The 18,210-nt window shown below is 31.0% G+C and overlaps 1 protein-coding gene across 20 annotated transcripts in view; it reads right to left on the bottom strand.

Moving 5' to 3' along the window:
• Positions 1-18,210, bottom strand: part of LOC139526318 (axotactin-like) — a 108,943-nt gene that overhangs the window by 58,047 nt on the left and 32,686 nt on the right. For 18 of the 20 annotated variants that reach the window (XM_071321518.1, XM_071321570.1, XM_071321555.1 and 15 more), the window contains 2 exons: positions 16,279-16,336; positions 4,110-4,561 (listed from right to left, as the gene is read on the bottom strand). In XM_071321518.1, coding sequence (XP_071177619.1) covers positions 4,110-4,533 — 424 coding nt within the window. In that variant the 5' untranslated portion in view covers positions 4,534-4,561; positions 16,279-16,336. Of the gene's footprint in view, positions 1-4,109; positions 4,562-9,065; positions 9,173-12,298; positions 12,436-16,278; positions 16,337-18,210 lie in introns of those variants that run through there. The other 2 variants (XM_071321488.1, XM_071321495.1) reach the window with 2 other exon arrangements.

The following is an 18,210-nucleotide window of genomic DNA, read 5'->3' on the forward strand; positions in this document are numbered from 1 at the left end:
ATAGTCAATATCTAGGTACTAATTAATGCAAAGGCATGATTTCTATTGAAATGTGTCCAGTAAAACATACCAAATATCTCATCTTTGATTTTTATATGGCACTAAACACTGCAAACACTGTTCTGGACAAGAACCAAATCAACAATTTGTATGCAAGAGAATTGCAATAAACCTAACTATTATGCATCTGTGTTTGTCTCATGGGGGAAATACAGCATTCAATTTAATCATACTCTATTGATTAGCAAGTTACATAAAAATAAATAACAGACAAATTGGCAAATTAAAGTTTGTTACTTAGATATATCAGTCCAAAAATAGCTTGAAAACCATTTGTTTTATAAATAAAAATGTTAAATGTCCAACTAGAAATGCTACTAAAATACAATTAATTAAAAGACTCAAATTCAAACATAACCATAAATCGCTACATATTTGTTTTTTATTCATTATTTTGTACATAAATTAGGCAGTTAGTTTCATCATTTAAATTGTTTTACGTTTGTCATTTAAGGGCCTTTTATAGCTGACTATACAGTATGGGCTTTGCTCATTGTTTAAGGCTGTTCAGTGACCTATAGTTGTTAATTTCTGTGTCATTTGAACACTTGTGAAGATTTGTCTCATTGGCAATCATACCACAACATCTTCTTTTTTATATCTAAAGCTAGTATTAAGTTTTTGCACAGATGAAATATGATGCCCTGTGCATACGTCTTGTACATGTAATACATTTTAATTTAGAATTTGCAAATCCAGAAGAGGAGGTCGGGAACCCCAAGTCTTTTGATTTTTTAAACATGTAAAAGTCAACAAAAATTAACACTTAAAGCCTCATATTTGTTTCATAATCCACTCCTGAATAGTCTTTTGATTTTTTAAACATGTAAAAGTCAACAAAAATTAACACTTAAAGCCTCATATTTCTTTCATAATCCACTCCTGCATAGTGCCCAAACAATATCAAAAGCATGCAGTAGTTCCTTTATCAGGACCTTCCACAAAATGACATGCTGATCAAGTCTGAAAATACTTAAACGGTCATAAAGAAAATTGAGTTGCTGTCATAGAGATATATTACCTACATCCCCTTATTCATATATTATGTACTTCCTATCAGTGATGATTAATTGATTATTGGTGTCTAAAAACACTTTCAGCACTATTTCATGGTGGTAATGTTTTATTGGTGTCTAACAACACTTTCAGCACTATTTCATGGTGGTAATGTTTTATTGGTGTCTAACAACACTTTCAGCACTATTTCATGGTGGTAATGTTTTATTGGTGTCTAACAACACTTTCAGCACTATTTCATGGTGGTAATGTTTTATTGGTGTCTAACAACACTTTCAGCACTTTTTCATGGTGGTAATGTTTGATTGGTGTCTAACAACACTTTCAGCACTATTTCATGGTGGTACTGTTTTATTGGTGTCTAAAAACACTTTCAGCACTTTTTCATGGTGGTAATGTTTTATTGGTGTCTAACAACACTTTCAGCACTATTTCATGGTGGTAATGTTTTATTGGTGTCTAACAACACTTTCAGCACTATTTCATGGTGGTAATGTTTTATTGGTGTCTAACAACACTTTCAGCACTATTTCATGGTGGTAATGTTTTATTGGTGTCTAACAACACTTTCAGCACTTTTTCATGGTGGTAATGTTTTATTGGTGTCTAACAACACTTTCAGCACTATTTCATGGTGGTAATGTTTTATTGGTGGTGGAAGCTGCAGTATACAGAGACAACCACCAGCCTTCAGTAGGAAAACTGACGATTCAGTCATTTAAGTTTGGTGTCGTGCACAAATGCCACATAAAGGATTCAACCTCAGTGTTCACAGACTAGCTGGGCCACCAAGGCATTATTGGTGATGAAGCATAAGTCAAATTATAATAAAAGATTGACTAAAAAAAAAGAAGTTTCTATATAAACCTTAAATAAAATGAAAACAATAAAGGCTAAACATACAAACTCTAACAGAATTCTGTTTTAAGTGGGATATTTTTCTTATCTGGAGAATGATGTATAAACCTTAAATAAAATGAAAACAATAAAGGCTTATCTGGAATGGTTTCCCATTTTGTCATTTCAGGGCATTTATAGCTTACTATACAGAATGAGTTTAGCTCTAGGGATTGCTTACATTAACATCGTTTGGTCTCTGGTGGATAGATGTCTTAGTAAAAACAATCATACCACATCTCTCATTGTTTTTACAAATTCAAAGATTGATAGTGTCCTTATATTTGATTGCTGGGACATAACTGACATAAGAATACTATTCTCTAGAAACAGAAAATTAGAGGAACTTATTACAAACATTTTATTTAAATGGTGGAATGTTAAGAACCAAAGTTTACTCTACATGTTATTCTAATATTATGTAAGTTGAATACATAAAAAATTGTGATCACTTGAGTATTGAAACAAGAATGTGTCCACAGTACACGGATGCCCCACTCGCACTATCATTTTCTATGTTTAGTGGACCGTGAAATTAGAATAAATTCTCTAATTTGGCATTAAAATTAGAATGATCTTATCAAAGGGAACATGTATACTAAGTTTCAAGTTGATTGGACTTCTACTTTATCAAAAACTACCTTGACCAAAAAATTAACCCAAAATTTGCACTATCATTTTCTATGTTCAGTGAACCGTAAAATTGGGGTCAAAACTCTAATTTGGCATTAAAATTAGAATGATCTTATCAAAGGGAACATGTATACTAAGTTTCAAGTTGATTGGACTTCAACTTCATCAAAAACTACCTTGACCAAAAACTTTAACCTGAAGTGGGACAGACGGTACAACGAACGGACAGACGATGAACGAACAGACGAACAGACGCACAGACCAGAAAACAAAAGGCCCCTCTATTATTGTAGGTGGGGCATAAAAAACAACAACTAATGTTTGTGCTTAGACCTATCTAACTGACTTAACCACCATTTATGTTCAAAATTTAAACTTTTTGTTGTTGATGTTAATAAATAGCTCACAACTACTATAATATTTGATGCATTGTTTATGAAATTCAAGTTTGAGCACAGAATCAGATGGTATTTTAACATGTCAATTAAAAATCTAAAATACAGAAATGTTCATTCAAAACTGTATTTGTATAAAGAGGTCAAATGTCCTTTACCTAAAATGATATAAATCGGTGATGATGTATAATTCTTCTTGGCATGACTAATAATAAATTTAGCAAGGAAACACAATATTTTCATTTAAATGCTAATTATAAGCTTCATTTTAAAAAAATGATCGGTTTACGGTTTACGTAAAAACACTTCTACTGACGTTTTAAAATTGGTGATCAATACATTGGTTATTAATGGAAAATTACATAATGATATTACACCGCTATCATATAATATGCCTAACAACTATCAAAACTAATTATAATCTGACACATACTGTATGGTACATTAAAATATCATTTTCTCTGAATTATAAATCATTTTTTAACCTATCCATAAAGCAAAATATTGCCTGCCAAGATCAAATCACAAGTATTGTTGTGCCATAATAACAAGAATTCTAATTACTACTTCATATTTTTTTTAAATAAAAAAATCTTTTTGTTTCTGGCTATTTCCTTTTATTTTGCAGATAGTTTTGCAAAATGTGATGAAGATACACAATAAAATTTGCCCACTGAACCAAAATTTGAAAAAAAAATCAAGAATAAGAATTACAGCTGAAAAAAGTTTCAAAATTTCTAAGGGAAAATGTTAATCTTGTACCATTAAACTCAAAATGAATTTATAAACAAGAATGTGTCCAAAGTACATGGATGCCTCTCTTGCACTATCATTTTCTATGTTCAATGAAATGTGAAATTTGGGTCAAAACTCTAATTTAGCATTAAAATTAGAAAAATGATAGCATAGGAAACATGTATACTAAGTTTCAAGTTGATAGGACTTATGAACTTCATCAAATACTAACTTGACCAAAAACTACAACCAAAAAGAACAAACAGACGCACAGATCGAAAAACATAATGCCCTTAAGTAAGGCATAAAAATGGATTTTGTTATACATTAAATGCATACAGATGTCATCTCAAAAATTGTACACAATCTTACCTTTTCCTATGACAAAAGTATCTGTATTTCTATTTAACTTGTATGTAATTTTTAATGATCCTTTGTGTAATTCTCCACAAAATTCATAGCTTTCCACTGATAAATGCTCCGTTTGTTTAACTTCCTTTAGAATATGACAAAAAATAACTGCATTTGAGTTTCTAGTCCGGAATGATAATTTGTAATCTGGATTTTGATTTGAAAATATTGCGGGATACACTGCTATATATCCTTTCCCAACAAATGTCCATGAAGAAGGTGATACATCTGACGATGAAGATGAAACTAGAGATGATACTGATGATGGTGTTGATGAAAATAATGACGATGAGCTCTGTGCTAAACCCTTGCAACTCCAAAATAATAAAAGTATTAAACGTAATAATAAATGTCCCAGGCACTTTGATAGCTGTAGTTTCTTCATTTTTTGCTATTCACTGACATCTGTCTACCTGTAATTACAAAAGGAAAATATTTAGATTGATTGATTGATTTGATTGGTAACTGCTTTACACCACATCTGCACAAAAATACTATCAGTAACATTTTTGCGCCTGTCCCAAGTCAGGAGCCTCTGGCCTTTGTTAGTCTTGTATTATTTTAATTTTAGTTTCTTGTGTACAATTTGAAAATTAGTATGGCGTTCATTATCACTGGACTAGTATATATTTGTTTAGGGGCCAGCTGAAGGACGCCTCCGGGTGCGGGAATTTCTCGCTACATTGAAGACCTGTTGGTGACCCTCTGCTGTTGTTTTTTATTTGGTCGGGGTTGTTGTCTCTTTGACACATTCCCCATTTCCATTTTCAATTTTATATCTTGTTGATGATATTTTAGAACAACATATATATTAACCCTTTCGTACCGAAAGAAATGTGGTATTATGCTAAACAAAGACAAAACAGATAAAAGAAAGTAAAAACATGTCTCGCCGCATTTTTGTGCCTGTCCCAAGTCAGGAGCCTCTGGCCTTTGTTAGTCTTGTATTATTTTAATTTTAGTTTCTTGTGTACAATTTGGAAATTAGTATGGCGTTCATTATCACTGGACTAGTATATATTTGTTTAGGGGCCAGCTGAAGGACGCCTCCGGGTGCGGGAATTTCTCGCTACATTAAAGACCTGTTGGTGACCCTCTGTTGTTGTTTTTTATTTGGTCGGGTTGTTGTCTCTTTGACACATTCCCCATTTCCATTCTCAATTTTATCTATATGTCTTAAGATCATTGCAGCCTTCAACAATAAGCAAAGACAAAAATGCTTCAAACAACTCAATAGTAATAGGTTGAAAATTCCAATATATGTACATAGTTTTTCAGGGTCTGCAGGAGATGTTGATTACACAATTTAGGTACTGTCTTTTGTAAATTTTGCAACAAAAAGACTGTTTTGAAGTCTAGGAAAATAGGAATACAACTCAAACAATTCCATAAAAGCAGGTAAACAACTGCAATATGTGTGCTATCTACCATTGTCAAGGATCTTGAAAACAGTAGGACGAGCTGATTATACAAAATTGGTACTTATACTTAAATTGAACTTTGATGAAAATGACTAAAATAAGGAAATGTGGTGTGAATGCCAATGAGAAAACTATCTGTCAAATGACGTAGTTGTAAGCAACTAAAAGTTCCAGTATTGCCTTCAACAGTGAGCAAAACCCACACCATAAAGTACGCTTTAATTTTCCCTACGTGCCCAACATCACTAAACTATAAGTAAGTTTTGCCCTTTTTTCAACCTGGCCAAAAATATACTTTTTAGAAAATCCTTCTTTCCCTAAAAAAAGATTCAATATTTCACGTCATCATCCCAACATTTCCCTTTATCCTATACAAACAGTTCTTATTTCAAACATAATTGTTAAGCTACCTGGTATATGTAATTATCTTACATCATATAAGAGAGAAAAACTTTAAAGAAGTATGAAATTTTAAATTAAAAAGGTTTAAATTCATTTAGTGCAGCAGTTAAATTTTATTGGTTTACATTTAAACTATTTGATTAAAGTGACATACCAGCTTATTAGTTTACAATATTACATAAGAGCCATGTACAAAATGTGTGAAAATTAAAACAGAACTATGAAGAACTTGTATATATTTCAGCTTGCCAATTTCAGTGCATAAACTTTAAGTGCTTTTTGTATATGTTAGCAGATAAATACATTATGTATAGATGATAAAGATGTATATCTGATTTTAAATCCACACAAAATTGAAAAGAATAGATGAAAAAAAGAGAAAAAGAAACTTCTTCTGTTACAATCAATCAAAATTTGTACTTTTAAAATGCACTTGTATATATCAAGTAGAAGGTCAAGCTTGTGACTTATAGTGCACACACACATAGTTGTTTCAGATGAACCTATTGCAAGGAAATATCATTATTTTTGTTTCAGATGAACCCATTGCAAGGAAATATCATTATTTTTGTTTCAGATGAACCCATTGCAAGGAAATATTATTATTTTATATAGTTGAACATTTTCAAGTAATGTAAAAAACATTTAATGAATGAACAAATCAAAATAACATTTCCACTTATGTACGGAAATTAGGAAAATAAAAAAATCAACAGTTATACAACTATTTCAGCAAAATGAGTGGGTGACTTAACATCAGTAAAAATTACAAAATCACAAGTGGCAATAATAATGAAACACATTTAGTCAAATTTACTTGTCAACAAGTCAGTGTCCTAAAGATATGTAAAATTAAAATTGCTTGTTATAATATGTAATTGACAGGAAACGGGAGTTATCTGCCCTTTATCAGATCAAATGATATAATGATGATTTACATTAATTGACAATGATAACTGTTTATCATTCCCCATCTCCTGGCATTTGTCTGAGTCCACCCTTTTATTGTGTTTACAGTATATAATAAGGTGAAGGTTTACTGGCACACAACTAATGATAGATCATACAGTACACAAATGTTTACAACAGAAGCTTCCATGTTAGTAAGGATACAGTCATATGAAAAATGTGAGATGTATGGTATACTTAAATTTTTGTTAGCTACATTCCATAATTGTGAAGTTATCTAAATTTAACTTGCCATGAACAAGACTGGTTGAAATGGTCACCATTCTGAAAAACCTAGCTAAGCTCACCCCTGTTGCTGAATCTTTAGATGTCTTTGAATTGCTTTGTTAACTGTTGGTTGTATTTTTGGTCATGGTTTTGTTATTTTTCTTTCATTTATAGCTTATGATTTTCTCCTTAGTATTATCCCCTATTTTTCCAAATGGCATTATCAGTTTCTCCATATTTATGAGTTTTGAATGTTCCTTTGGTATTTTCAGCCTCAATTTCAACAACTAATAGGAATATTGGAGAAAGGGTCAGTGAATAAGAGCCAACCTGTAAGTGACCTCTCCATAATGGTAGTCATCTGAATCAAGCTAATTTTTACCACAGCAATACAGACGTCAACACTTGACCATTGTTAAATTGATTGTTGATGTTTTTTAAAAACACCACTTTTAAGCGCCACTTTTTGGATATTTCTTTGCAGCCAATTTTAATGGTGGAGGAAGCCAAAGTGCCTGGAGAAAACCACTGACCTTCCATAAGGAAACTGACAGTCCTAATCAATTAATATTGGATGGAGTCAAGTGCACCCATACAAGCCTTGACCATCGTTTAATCATTTATCAGTCATAAACAAATATGTATGGTTTATACACTAAATGAAGCAAAACTAATAACACAGGCACCAAAAGATACCTGATACTAATATAACATGTATCATTAAAGAATTTAAACATTGTGGTGATTAAAAACAACTTTCCATCCTACCTAAATGTAAGTTATGAATGTTTGTACATGAATGCTGCAATCTTGAACAAACATGCCAGTACCACCACTTGATGATGTAATCCTTTTCTTTTTCAAAAAATAAATAAAATCAATTCCAAAGTAAACATCGCTCTTCTGTATACAGCATAAATTGTAGAAAACGACACTGAAAGTAGGATCTTAAATAAATGATCTGAATCAATGGTTGTAGAAAATGACAGTGAAAATGGGATCTTAAATAAATTATCTGAATCAATGTATTCTGTCTGGAAAGGAGATTGTGTTTTGTGAAAATTGATCCCACAGATGATTTAATAGACAAGCGATCTGCCTAATTTTCCTGCTCAAGATCTCAGCAAACTATTTAATAGTTATTGAGCATTATTAAATCCTGGGTTAGATCAGTACAGATTGATATGTCAGGCCTACTGAACAAAACATTGTTAGTATTAGATCAACATGCCATTTCAATTCATTGTAACTCCTGTACTTCTATTTCTTGTATTTCTGACAATTATTGCATATTTTTGCTAAAAATAATAACAACAGTTCAAGTTGCTGAACAACTGTTAGTACAATATGACATCTCCTTTGACTAGTGTCTTTTGTAGCCTAAGTTCAACATAAGACACACTTCTTCTAATTTAAAAGGTTCCTAAATACCCTTTTCAAAACTATTATGAATAAAATTGAGAATGGAAATGGGGAATGTGTCAAAGAGACAACAACCCGACCAAATAAAAAACAACAGCAGAGGGTCACCAACATGAATGACCAAAATCCATTTCATTTAAAAGGACAAGATTTTTTTTTAAGGATTTTGCTATAAAAATCTAAAAATGCATTTTAAACGGAGACATTTTCTTGTCTGATCAAAATAAGTGTGGCTTACCTTTGTTTCATATGTAAAGAATGCCACAAATACAAAGCTTCTTGTCCTGATATGACAATAACATAGGCATTTGTCTACTACAAAAGCGGAACTCAAGATTTTTCAATAGGTTCCACAAATGATTCTAAGTAAATATTTACGCCAGGAGCAATCCCTGGTATTTTCAATTCATAAAAAAATTTACAACTTAAACAACTTATAAATTATATCATTTATATCTTGAAATAATTTGAAGAGAACAGTAAACTGAAAACTAACCTTTCCCCTTGTATGTATGTCATCCTTTATGCATTTTGTACAATCTAAAATCCAATCTATGCTGTATATATATAATGCTATTCCTACATGCAATTTAAGAAACTATGATCTCAACAGATAGGAAATGAATTACAAGATCAGTGTTCCTCTTAATGTCAAAAAGACGTAATACAAAATGATAAATCTTTTCTCTTGTTAAAATACACCTTAAGATTTTTTATTGTGATAGTCAATTTTTTCGTCATTGATAATGAAATTTTTGATAGGTTTACACCTGTTTTATGATATAATTGATAGATATTATGCTAAAAGGGAATACTGAATTGAGCATGATTAATTTTCATGCAGTTTTACAGCCTGATGTATGAACAGGAATACTTCTATTTTTAAGATATTCAAATCCTTATAAAAACGGACTTAACAGGAATCAAATTACACAGAAAACATATTGCAATGGGACACGATTATTGTTCTGCTGAAATAAGTCTTAGACTCTGATTTATCAAGATCAACATTTTACAATCATCTATACAAAAATGTGATTTTGAGTTCAAGGCATTGTAAAATTTGTAAAAAAGAAAAGCCCTAAATCGCAACAAGTCTAGACATGTTGTTTGTAAAATAAAAAGAGAATTACAAAGACCAGAGCTTTCAACACAAAATTCCTTAGAAGACTAAGACAATCATCAATCAGGTTCCTGCCTTGGGTATTGTTGGATTATAGTAATCAAAATTTGGGCTGAGTAAACGAATGCCCCACTCGCACTATCTTCTTCTTCTTCAGTGGAACATGAAATTGGGGTCAAAACTCTTATTTGGCATTAAAATAAAAAGATCATATCCCAGGGAACATGTGTGTTAAAGTTTAAAGTTGATTTCGGACTTCAATTTCATCAAAAACTACCTTGATCAAAAACTTTAACCTGAAGTGGATAGATGAACAGACAGACAAACAATCGAACACACAGACAGAAAAAGATAATGCCCCTAGGTAGGGCATAAAATGAATCCACCTTTGTTTCAGAAGTTGACTCTGGTATAAAAAGTATGATTGACTTACAGCCTGATACTTAACTGTTTTGATGTATGATGTACACAAGCACTTCATCTTTCAGTCCGACATTAAATGTCGCTATAATGAATATTAGCTTTTACCATAAACCTGATGACAAAAGACATCTTATCAATCCTTTTAAGGTGCTTCACAATATTACCTAATGAATCAATATTCAATCAGGAAGCGTTACCAAGGTAACTTGTTTACAAAAACAAACCAATTTAATTGCATTACTTAGTTAAAATGTTTACCTTCAACCTAAATACACACAAGCAAATAGAATTTAGCTTTGTCATTGCTTCAATGTTTTGTCAGTTTTTAAAAGAGGCGAAAGATACCAAAGAAAGAATCGGAACTCATAAGTCAAAGAGAGACTGACTAAATTATGGCTAAAAAGGAAAACCTGTGACAATTAAAAGCCCACAAAACACTATATAAACAGACTGAGCATCAGGAACCTAAACAAAAACCTCAGGTGTTCTCAGGTGTTGTGTAAGGGTACAGTAGATCATATTCTGCATGTACAAACTATCTACATTACTAAAATTCACAGAAATCTATTGGGTTTTTTAATTGACTGCCAACACATTTAAATATTGTTTTTAACAAAAGAGGAAAATTTGATGGGATAAACAATTTCCTTTGAAATATGCAATGTGCAGATTCCTTCAATCACTGCTTTGAAGTATACAACAGAAGTACTTGAACACTTCATTAAATGCATATTCCAACATTTGCTATTTGGAAGCAAACATTGTTTTAATTACTATTATACAAAATTACCCATATGGGTAAACCATAATGATGAACACAATGTTTATTGAAGGTTCACAACAAGCATTATTTGTGTCAAAATGACATCATTGCTTGCATGATAATATAGAAGCAAATCGCTTTGTACCAAGGGAGTTCGCTTCTCAATTTCAAAATAATTAACTTTTCAAAACACTAGTTTATATTGATAGGGGATAAATAAAGGAACCCAAAGAGAAAATAAAATATATAGTTCACCGTGCTTGTTTTTGAGATATTAGCCATTGAAATTTTGGCGGGAAACTATTCTCTCTTGACTTTTCATAGCTTTATCATTGACAAGTTTAAGTTCTAAAAAACTATTAAAAAATAATTAAAATTTTATAAGACTTTTACAGATGGCTTATTATTATACATGTAAAAGATTTACAAAAAGAAAAATGGGGGTCACCAGGCAAATTTTTTCAAGACATTCAAATAGTTAAACCAGAGGATTCCGAAAATCTGACAAAAAATCCAAAACATGACAAGCCAGCTTCCTTAAACAGAACTCTGACTGTTTTAATAAATAATTGTTTTCCTCTGACACTGTTTTAAGAACCATCAGTTTCCACTGAGCAATAAAATATCTGCAAAATAGATAAGCCTATATTTGGATGATTAAAACATGTATATGTCTGTCTAGCAGGACTCATATGACCTTGACCTCATTGTCGTGTCTGACACAGTGATATGCAATTAAAACGGTCCCTGATGTCCAAAAACAGGTATAAACTAAAGTCAAATATGATTGAAAAATAAGAAATTAATCTGAGTTTATTTGTAGTTTGTAAAATCAACCTCCTTCAATAAACTTTATACTGTATAAGGAAATTCACCAAAAAAAACAAAATGAAATGGTTCAAAATTGTAGAAAATAACCATTTCAAATCACAAGGAGTAAAAAAATATATCTAAGCTCATTTTACACTTGACTGCCAGCATCCCTATTTACAATTGAATAACTTTCATGAGAACCATTGTATTTAAATTTTATGATGCTCGTTAACTAGTTATTGCAAAGTTACCATTGTGTATACAGGATGGGCATCAATGATTTCAGCATCATACCATTATGAAACCCCAAACCCCACCCAAAACTGTGTGGCTGCACAAAACTAAAGACACCAGTATTATAGAACTTAAAATCCATTATTCATACATGTATTAAGAAAAAATAATTTTCAATGTTTATCAATTAGTTCAAAACACCTTCATCGCTCAAATATGAAATATTTTACAAACGTAAGTGAACCAACGCCTGTTGAATCTGTAGTATGAAATATGAAAGATGTATAAAAAAATCTTTTTTAATTGTAAAATATTTCAAGTGTTCAAACCTTGAATTCAATGTTTTTAATAAATTAAACTCCAGAAAATTTACCTTTCTGTTGAATAGCAAAAACCATTTTTAGTCCTAAGAATCAACAAATGTCTGATTTCAACAGTTGTTTGACACAACTTTCCACATGAATTGGTCCTATTAGGAAATTAAAATTCTCTTTCAATCTTATTGCATCTGCCTTCAGGCAAATTGCAAGATAAATGACACTGTTCAGCGATCAAATACACAACAACGCAATTATATAACTAAACACTTGATATTGATTCTATGGTAATAGTGCACATTGGTTTTTTTCAAGTGAGTTTTCAAAGATAGCCCAGGGAATCATGAAAAAATCAATCACATTTGTAAAGAACAATTGAATTGAATATAATCTCATGTCTGGGATATCTTTGGTGCCAAACATGACATTATATATATTCATGGGACGGCTTTATTTATTACCTTACTAGAAACAAGCCTAGATTTGAAATTAGCTGGATTGTGATTTGTCAACACAAATGTCAGACAGTTAGATTCTGCAACTTCAGCAAGAATAAAATTGCCTATATAAATCTTAGTTATATATTGTTTCCTATTTCTAAGTATTCTGGGTTTTGCATCTTTTGAAATGCAATCCTATTGTATTACCCATGTACAATTGCTGAGGGAAAATTCTGAACATTAAAAGATTACAATTTCTGTTTAAAAATATTTGAATCTTATGACTTCAAATTTGCATGAAATATCCATTTTAACAAGTCAAATATGTCCCCAAAATTGGTTTTAATCACAAAAAGGGACAAAGAGACAGGGCAATCATAAAAATAACCTTTTCAGTTTTCTTAATGACTCATAAAATACATTTCCAATAAAAGTAATGGTCACTGTTATTACACCAAGAAATAATAATCACATTTATGAATTAATTTGTGAAAAATGGCATTAAGTTATTATTCACACTTTAGAAAAGCACATTCACAGCTTATAATGATAGAAAATAGAAATAATAGTCCTAAAGTACTCGAAATGATCAAGAAATGTGCGAATAACATATAAAATCTTTACAACTGTCAGTTTCTTTTCAATATCGGACAACTTTTATGAATGGTTTTTAAAAGGATAATGCATTTGTTGAGTACTTATTGAACACAAAATATGTCCCACTAACAACAGTAGAATCTTTTAAATATTGTGTCATTAATACAAATCTTGACAGTGATCCTTGAATTGAAGATAATCCATCTTCTTAAACATGAAAGTAGCATGTTGAACGAGGGTATAAACAAACAGAGTCAACTGCAGTTCACATATTTCCAAATATAGTGATCCCCACTATATATTGGAACTTTACTCTTGTTTTTATTGCAAAAGATTAACAGATTTAGTACAAAAATAAAAAAAACTCCCAATCCTTATAAGATTTTATCTTTTAAATCTACAACGTCAAAACCAAGCCTTTGCCATTTACATTTTAGAATTTATCTAAAGTACCATTTATTCAAATATATCATATATTCATATAATATCAATAAAAAAACATGCTAAATGTACCACATGTATGGTTTTTGTTGTTAAACATGTTTTTACATTGCTGTGTTATTTCTGTGGTGACAAAAACAATGTACAATAAAAAAAATAGCCATTTCAGGCATATAAACTATTTCAATCAAAAATTGACATTAATATAGCATAATTTTGCATAAAATAAAGAAAATATATTATGCCAGTTATCTTTGAGAGTTCCATGTTATATATCATAGTATGTAACATAAAAATTGTCACTCAAATGGACCTCTGATAATCCAAGTAGAAATGTGATAACATCATTGGATAAGGCCTAAATTAATATATTGTTTGTTTCCCCAATCCCGACCCTGCCAAGCCAGGTGTGGGTCGGAAGGTAGGGAAATAATTTTATTTTTTCCAAAAAGCTTGAACAACATTGGTCTATCCTGCAAGCCTGAAAATCGGAAATGAATAGAATAATATTTGATTTAAATTTGACAATAAAATTTTATGAGTAGCACTGTTTTTGCAGGGTCGGTCGGGATTGGGGAAACAAACAATATTTTGTTTTAGGCCTAATGACATCCTGCTTCAGGATGTTAAAAAGAAAAGACTCTGAAAACACATTAACTGTAGAGCATGTTCACATGCAGCCAGACAATAGATTTCAGGAAGCTCTTATTATTCAAAGTTCCCTATATAATTGGGAACAAAATGTCATACAATCCCTGTATGTGTTAGAATAATATATAAATATTTGGTAAACTGGAAGTAGATGAGCAATTAGTCTTAAACTGTGTCACACAGTTTTATAGCATACTGAGAAAAACATGAAAAATGCAACAGAAATTTCAGGGGAAGAACAGACAAGGGTAAAACAGTATACCCCACCCATCTTCAGAGGGTATTTCCTATAATTGGTGTAAATCTAGATATGAATATGTTGTTGTCTCATATAGTTTTTAATATGGATGAGTTTTATCTCACTTCTGTATTGATCTGTATTTCATTCTGAGTAAAACACATCATTCTTTTTGTTTGTTCTTTTCATTTCTGAAATTCCATTTAACACTGATTCTTTGCTAACCTTTTCAATGCCTTTGAATCGACCACTAGTCTCAAGCATAAAACAGGATTAAATTCACCTACAAGTGCTTAAAAATAACATTAAAACTGTATATATATCACCTTTAGGTAAGGAAGGGATATTATCTTAATAATTGTATTATTTCACTTATCTAAACATCACATAAAATTAATCTGATAAACTCAAACATCAAACACAGGAATGAAAATCCTGCGGACAATTAAAAAATATATTTTGAATTTAATAAAAATATTTAAACTATAAAATTTAATGGACATCATCTGATCTTGTTTACATAATTTCTTTGAAGCTTTATTTTGGTGAAAATAATCTTTGATCCTTTGCCAGTTTATCCCACAATTGTATGTTTGACTTGTAAATTATAAATATAAATAAAACTTCACCCAACTTGTCACCCGAAAAATAATTCTTGAATATGAAGGTAAATGACATTTTCTCCATAAGATGTTAACACACCTACGTAAGACTGGCTTTAATTGCATGAATACAGCCATGAAGTGATCCAGAGAAAATTGAATCCTTATCAGTTTAAAGATTCATTATATAACTTAGAAAGGAAATTTTCCTTACAAAAATTGCTAATAAATAAAAAGTGTTCTTGGGTATTGGAAATTTGGAATTCAAAACTTTATAAGCATTTTTATTAATGCATTAAATATAGCATGCTATTCTTAATAGAGGCTATTAGCTTTGATATTATGAAATAATTGTTGGTCAACCATCAATTACCCTTTCCATTATCTATAACAAGATGGTTGTTGTTTGTTGTTGTAGATCATATGTGTTGTTTGTTTGTTGTTTTGTACAATTCTTGTTTTGTTCTGTTGCACCACAGTCGCAGGATTAGGGGAGGGTTGATGCGCCCACTAAAATGTTATTTACTATTATGTTATGAATTATTTTGTATATGTTACTTGGCAGGGTTTTGTTTATAGATTAATAAAGACATTAGATTAGACAATAGACTTTATATTGAAGCCATAATTAGTCAACTAACAGTGAGAGCAGAGCATGGTAATCATCCACGAACCTCTGGGCCATTAACCCCTCCACATTTTGTATGTGCCTGCCCAAAGTCAAGAGACTGTAATTCAGTGGTGTTTGTTGACGTGTAACATACTTGTTTTTATTTCACTTATACTTTGTACATTAATTAGCCTTTAGATTTCTTGTTTAAATTGTTACACATTTATGATTTTGGGGTCTTTTAAAGCTGACTATGAGGTATGGGCTTTGTTCATTGTTGAAAGATGTATGGTGACCTAAATTTATCAATTTCTGTTTCATTTGGTCTCTTGTGAAGGGTTGTCTCATTTGCAACCATACCTCATCTTCTTTTTTTATATACTTTCAGAGATTTATCTGGAATCTATAATGTATTATTGTGTATTAATACTCTACAATAAGAAGCAATACTACTTACAGTCAATCAAATTCCTTGTCATATCAGCACATGCAGATGATCAGAAATCTTGTCTTATCTGAAAAATTAATTAAAAAACTATAAAGCCCAGTTGTTTCTGTAAATGAATTCAATTCTAAACTTGTTAATCATTACTTGAAACAGTCAACATATTGCTTAGTCAACTATTCTTTGGTTTGTAATTTCTCTCTTCTGTTCGTTTTAAAAGAAATCACCACTTTGTTCATACTATTTGTACTCAAGTCTTATAGTAAATATTACCCAGTATGTGGAAACAACTTTTAAAATGTGAACATCAGCTTTGAATATTTGTTGCATAAATATTTAGCTTTTTAAATTGAAGGACAAATAACAGATCTAAGCCACCATTGAAATACCACCTCAGAGTGTTCTAGGATCACAGAAAACTGAATTTTTGTCACCATTTTCATGCAGTATCACAAGTTGTCAAAAGTGATTTCTCTTCTGTTCACTATTCACATGCAATATTTGTCAGCTCCTGAAATGTCATAAACGAACACCTAAGAGAAGTAAGGTGATGAATTCTAGGGTTGAGAATCAATAATTTAGCAGGAACAATTGACTGGGTTATAGGTGGAGTTGATCCAACATTGATTAATTCGGTGATTGACATGATGACAATTAGACTAGAATTACCACAAGAGTTACCACAATCGGTAATCATTATTTTAAAATTTAGAAATCAATTTAACAAATAGAAGTTTAAAATTGTATAATGGGCACCGTGTGTCAACACAGACATTTTATTATCTTTCTATTTAACATTTTTGACCCTGAACAGATCTAGATTGGTTTGTTCAGCGGGGTCCGTCTTAATTGTGGCCCTGCATTCAATTGCCACTTTCTAACAACCCCTGATTATATCACTGAGATTATGGTCTTAAAAACTAAATTAAACTCCAATTAAAACTGATATAACTGTATTGAATATGGTGTGGCAAGTCACAAAATTTTAAACAAAATTACTACAATGTGGGAGGACCAAATGAATTTTAACAATCGAAAATCTTCAGGTATTGTATTTTGGGAGTTCCGTCTTACAGTAGTTAATTTCTATGTGATTTTTCAAAATTATATTCAAAGGGACGGTACTTCCAATACCTTCAATCCTCAAACTGGATTGCCCACTTTATATTTTCTAGGTATCAATATGAAAATAAACAAATGTCTTTTAAAAGTTAGACAGCAACCAAATACATGCTAACATTTGTTAATTACAGAGTTAAGAAGTATTATAAGGGATCAGTTTAATAATATGCTTAAAAGTATATGAGCATACTTATTATTTTTGCAAAGAATTCATCTCAAGCTGCTCCTAGGGAGCATCAGTGAGATGAGAGTTCTTATGCTCAGTGTTGAAGGCCTAACTGTGACTTTGAGATGAAGAACAGCAATAAAAGCACTGTTCCTCAGCTTTTTGTGTTTCTTTTTTTTCTGTGCATGTTTTGATTTTGTGGCATGGATGGATACCCCATACTTTTTTTTTTATTATTATAAACATTGATAAAGGTTTTGCATAATGTGTATATATCAATCAGACTTATTTTTATTTAGAAACATAAATATATATCTTTACGAAAAGTCATATTTAGAATCTGTATTCAAGATGATTAATGAATTAAAATTTCTAGTCACTAGCAAAACAAGAACTTACTGTTTATATCTATATAAGGACATATATCCAAAGTCATTTATTCACACTGTAATAAAACAACACAGGAATTGGACAAGAATTTATCCTTAAACACCAGTCTCCAAATAATCACCTAATCCAAGACTGTCAACAACTTATACTTGTTCCTGAGCAATATAAATCCCTCTGTAGTATTTAGACTAGATAACTATTCGTCCTTATAAACAAACAAATATAACCATGCCTTATTAACCACAGAAAATCAACCTTTTTGTTCA

Source organism: Mytilus edulis, chromosome 1 (assembly GCF_963676685.1).
Source record: "Mytilus edulis chromosome 1, xbMytEdul2.2, whole genome shotgun sequence".
Taxonomy (NCBI): Eukaryota; Metazoa; Mollusca; class Bivalvia; order Mytilida; family Mytilidae; genus Mytilus; species Mytilus edulis.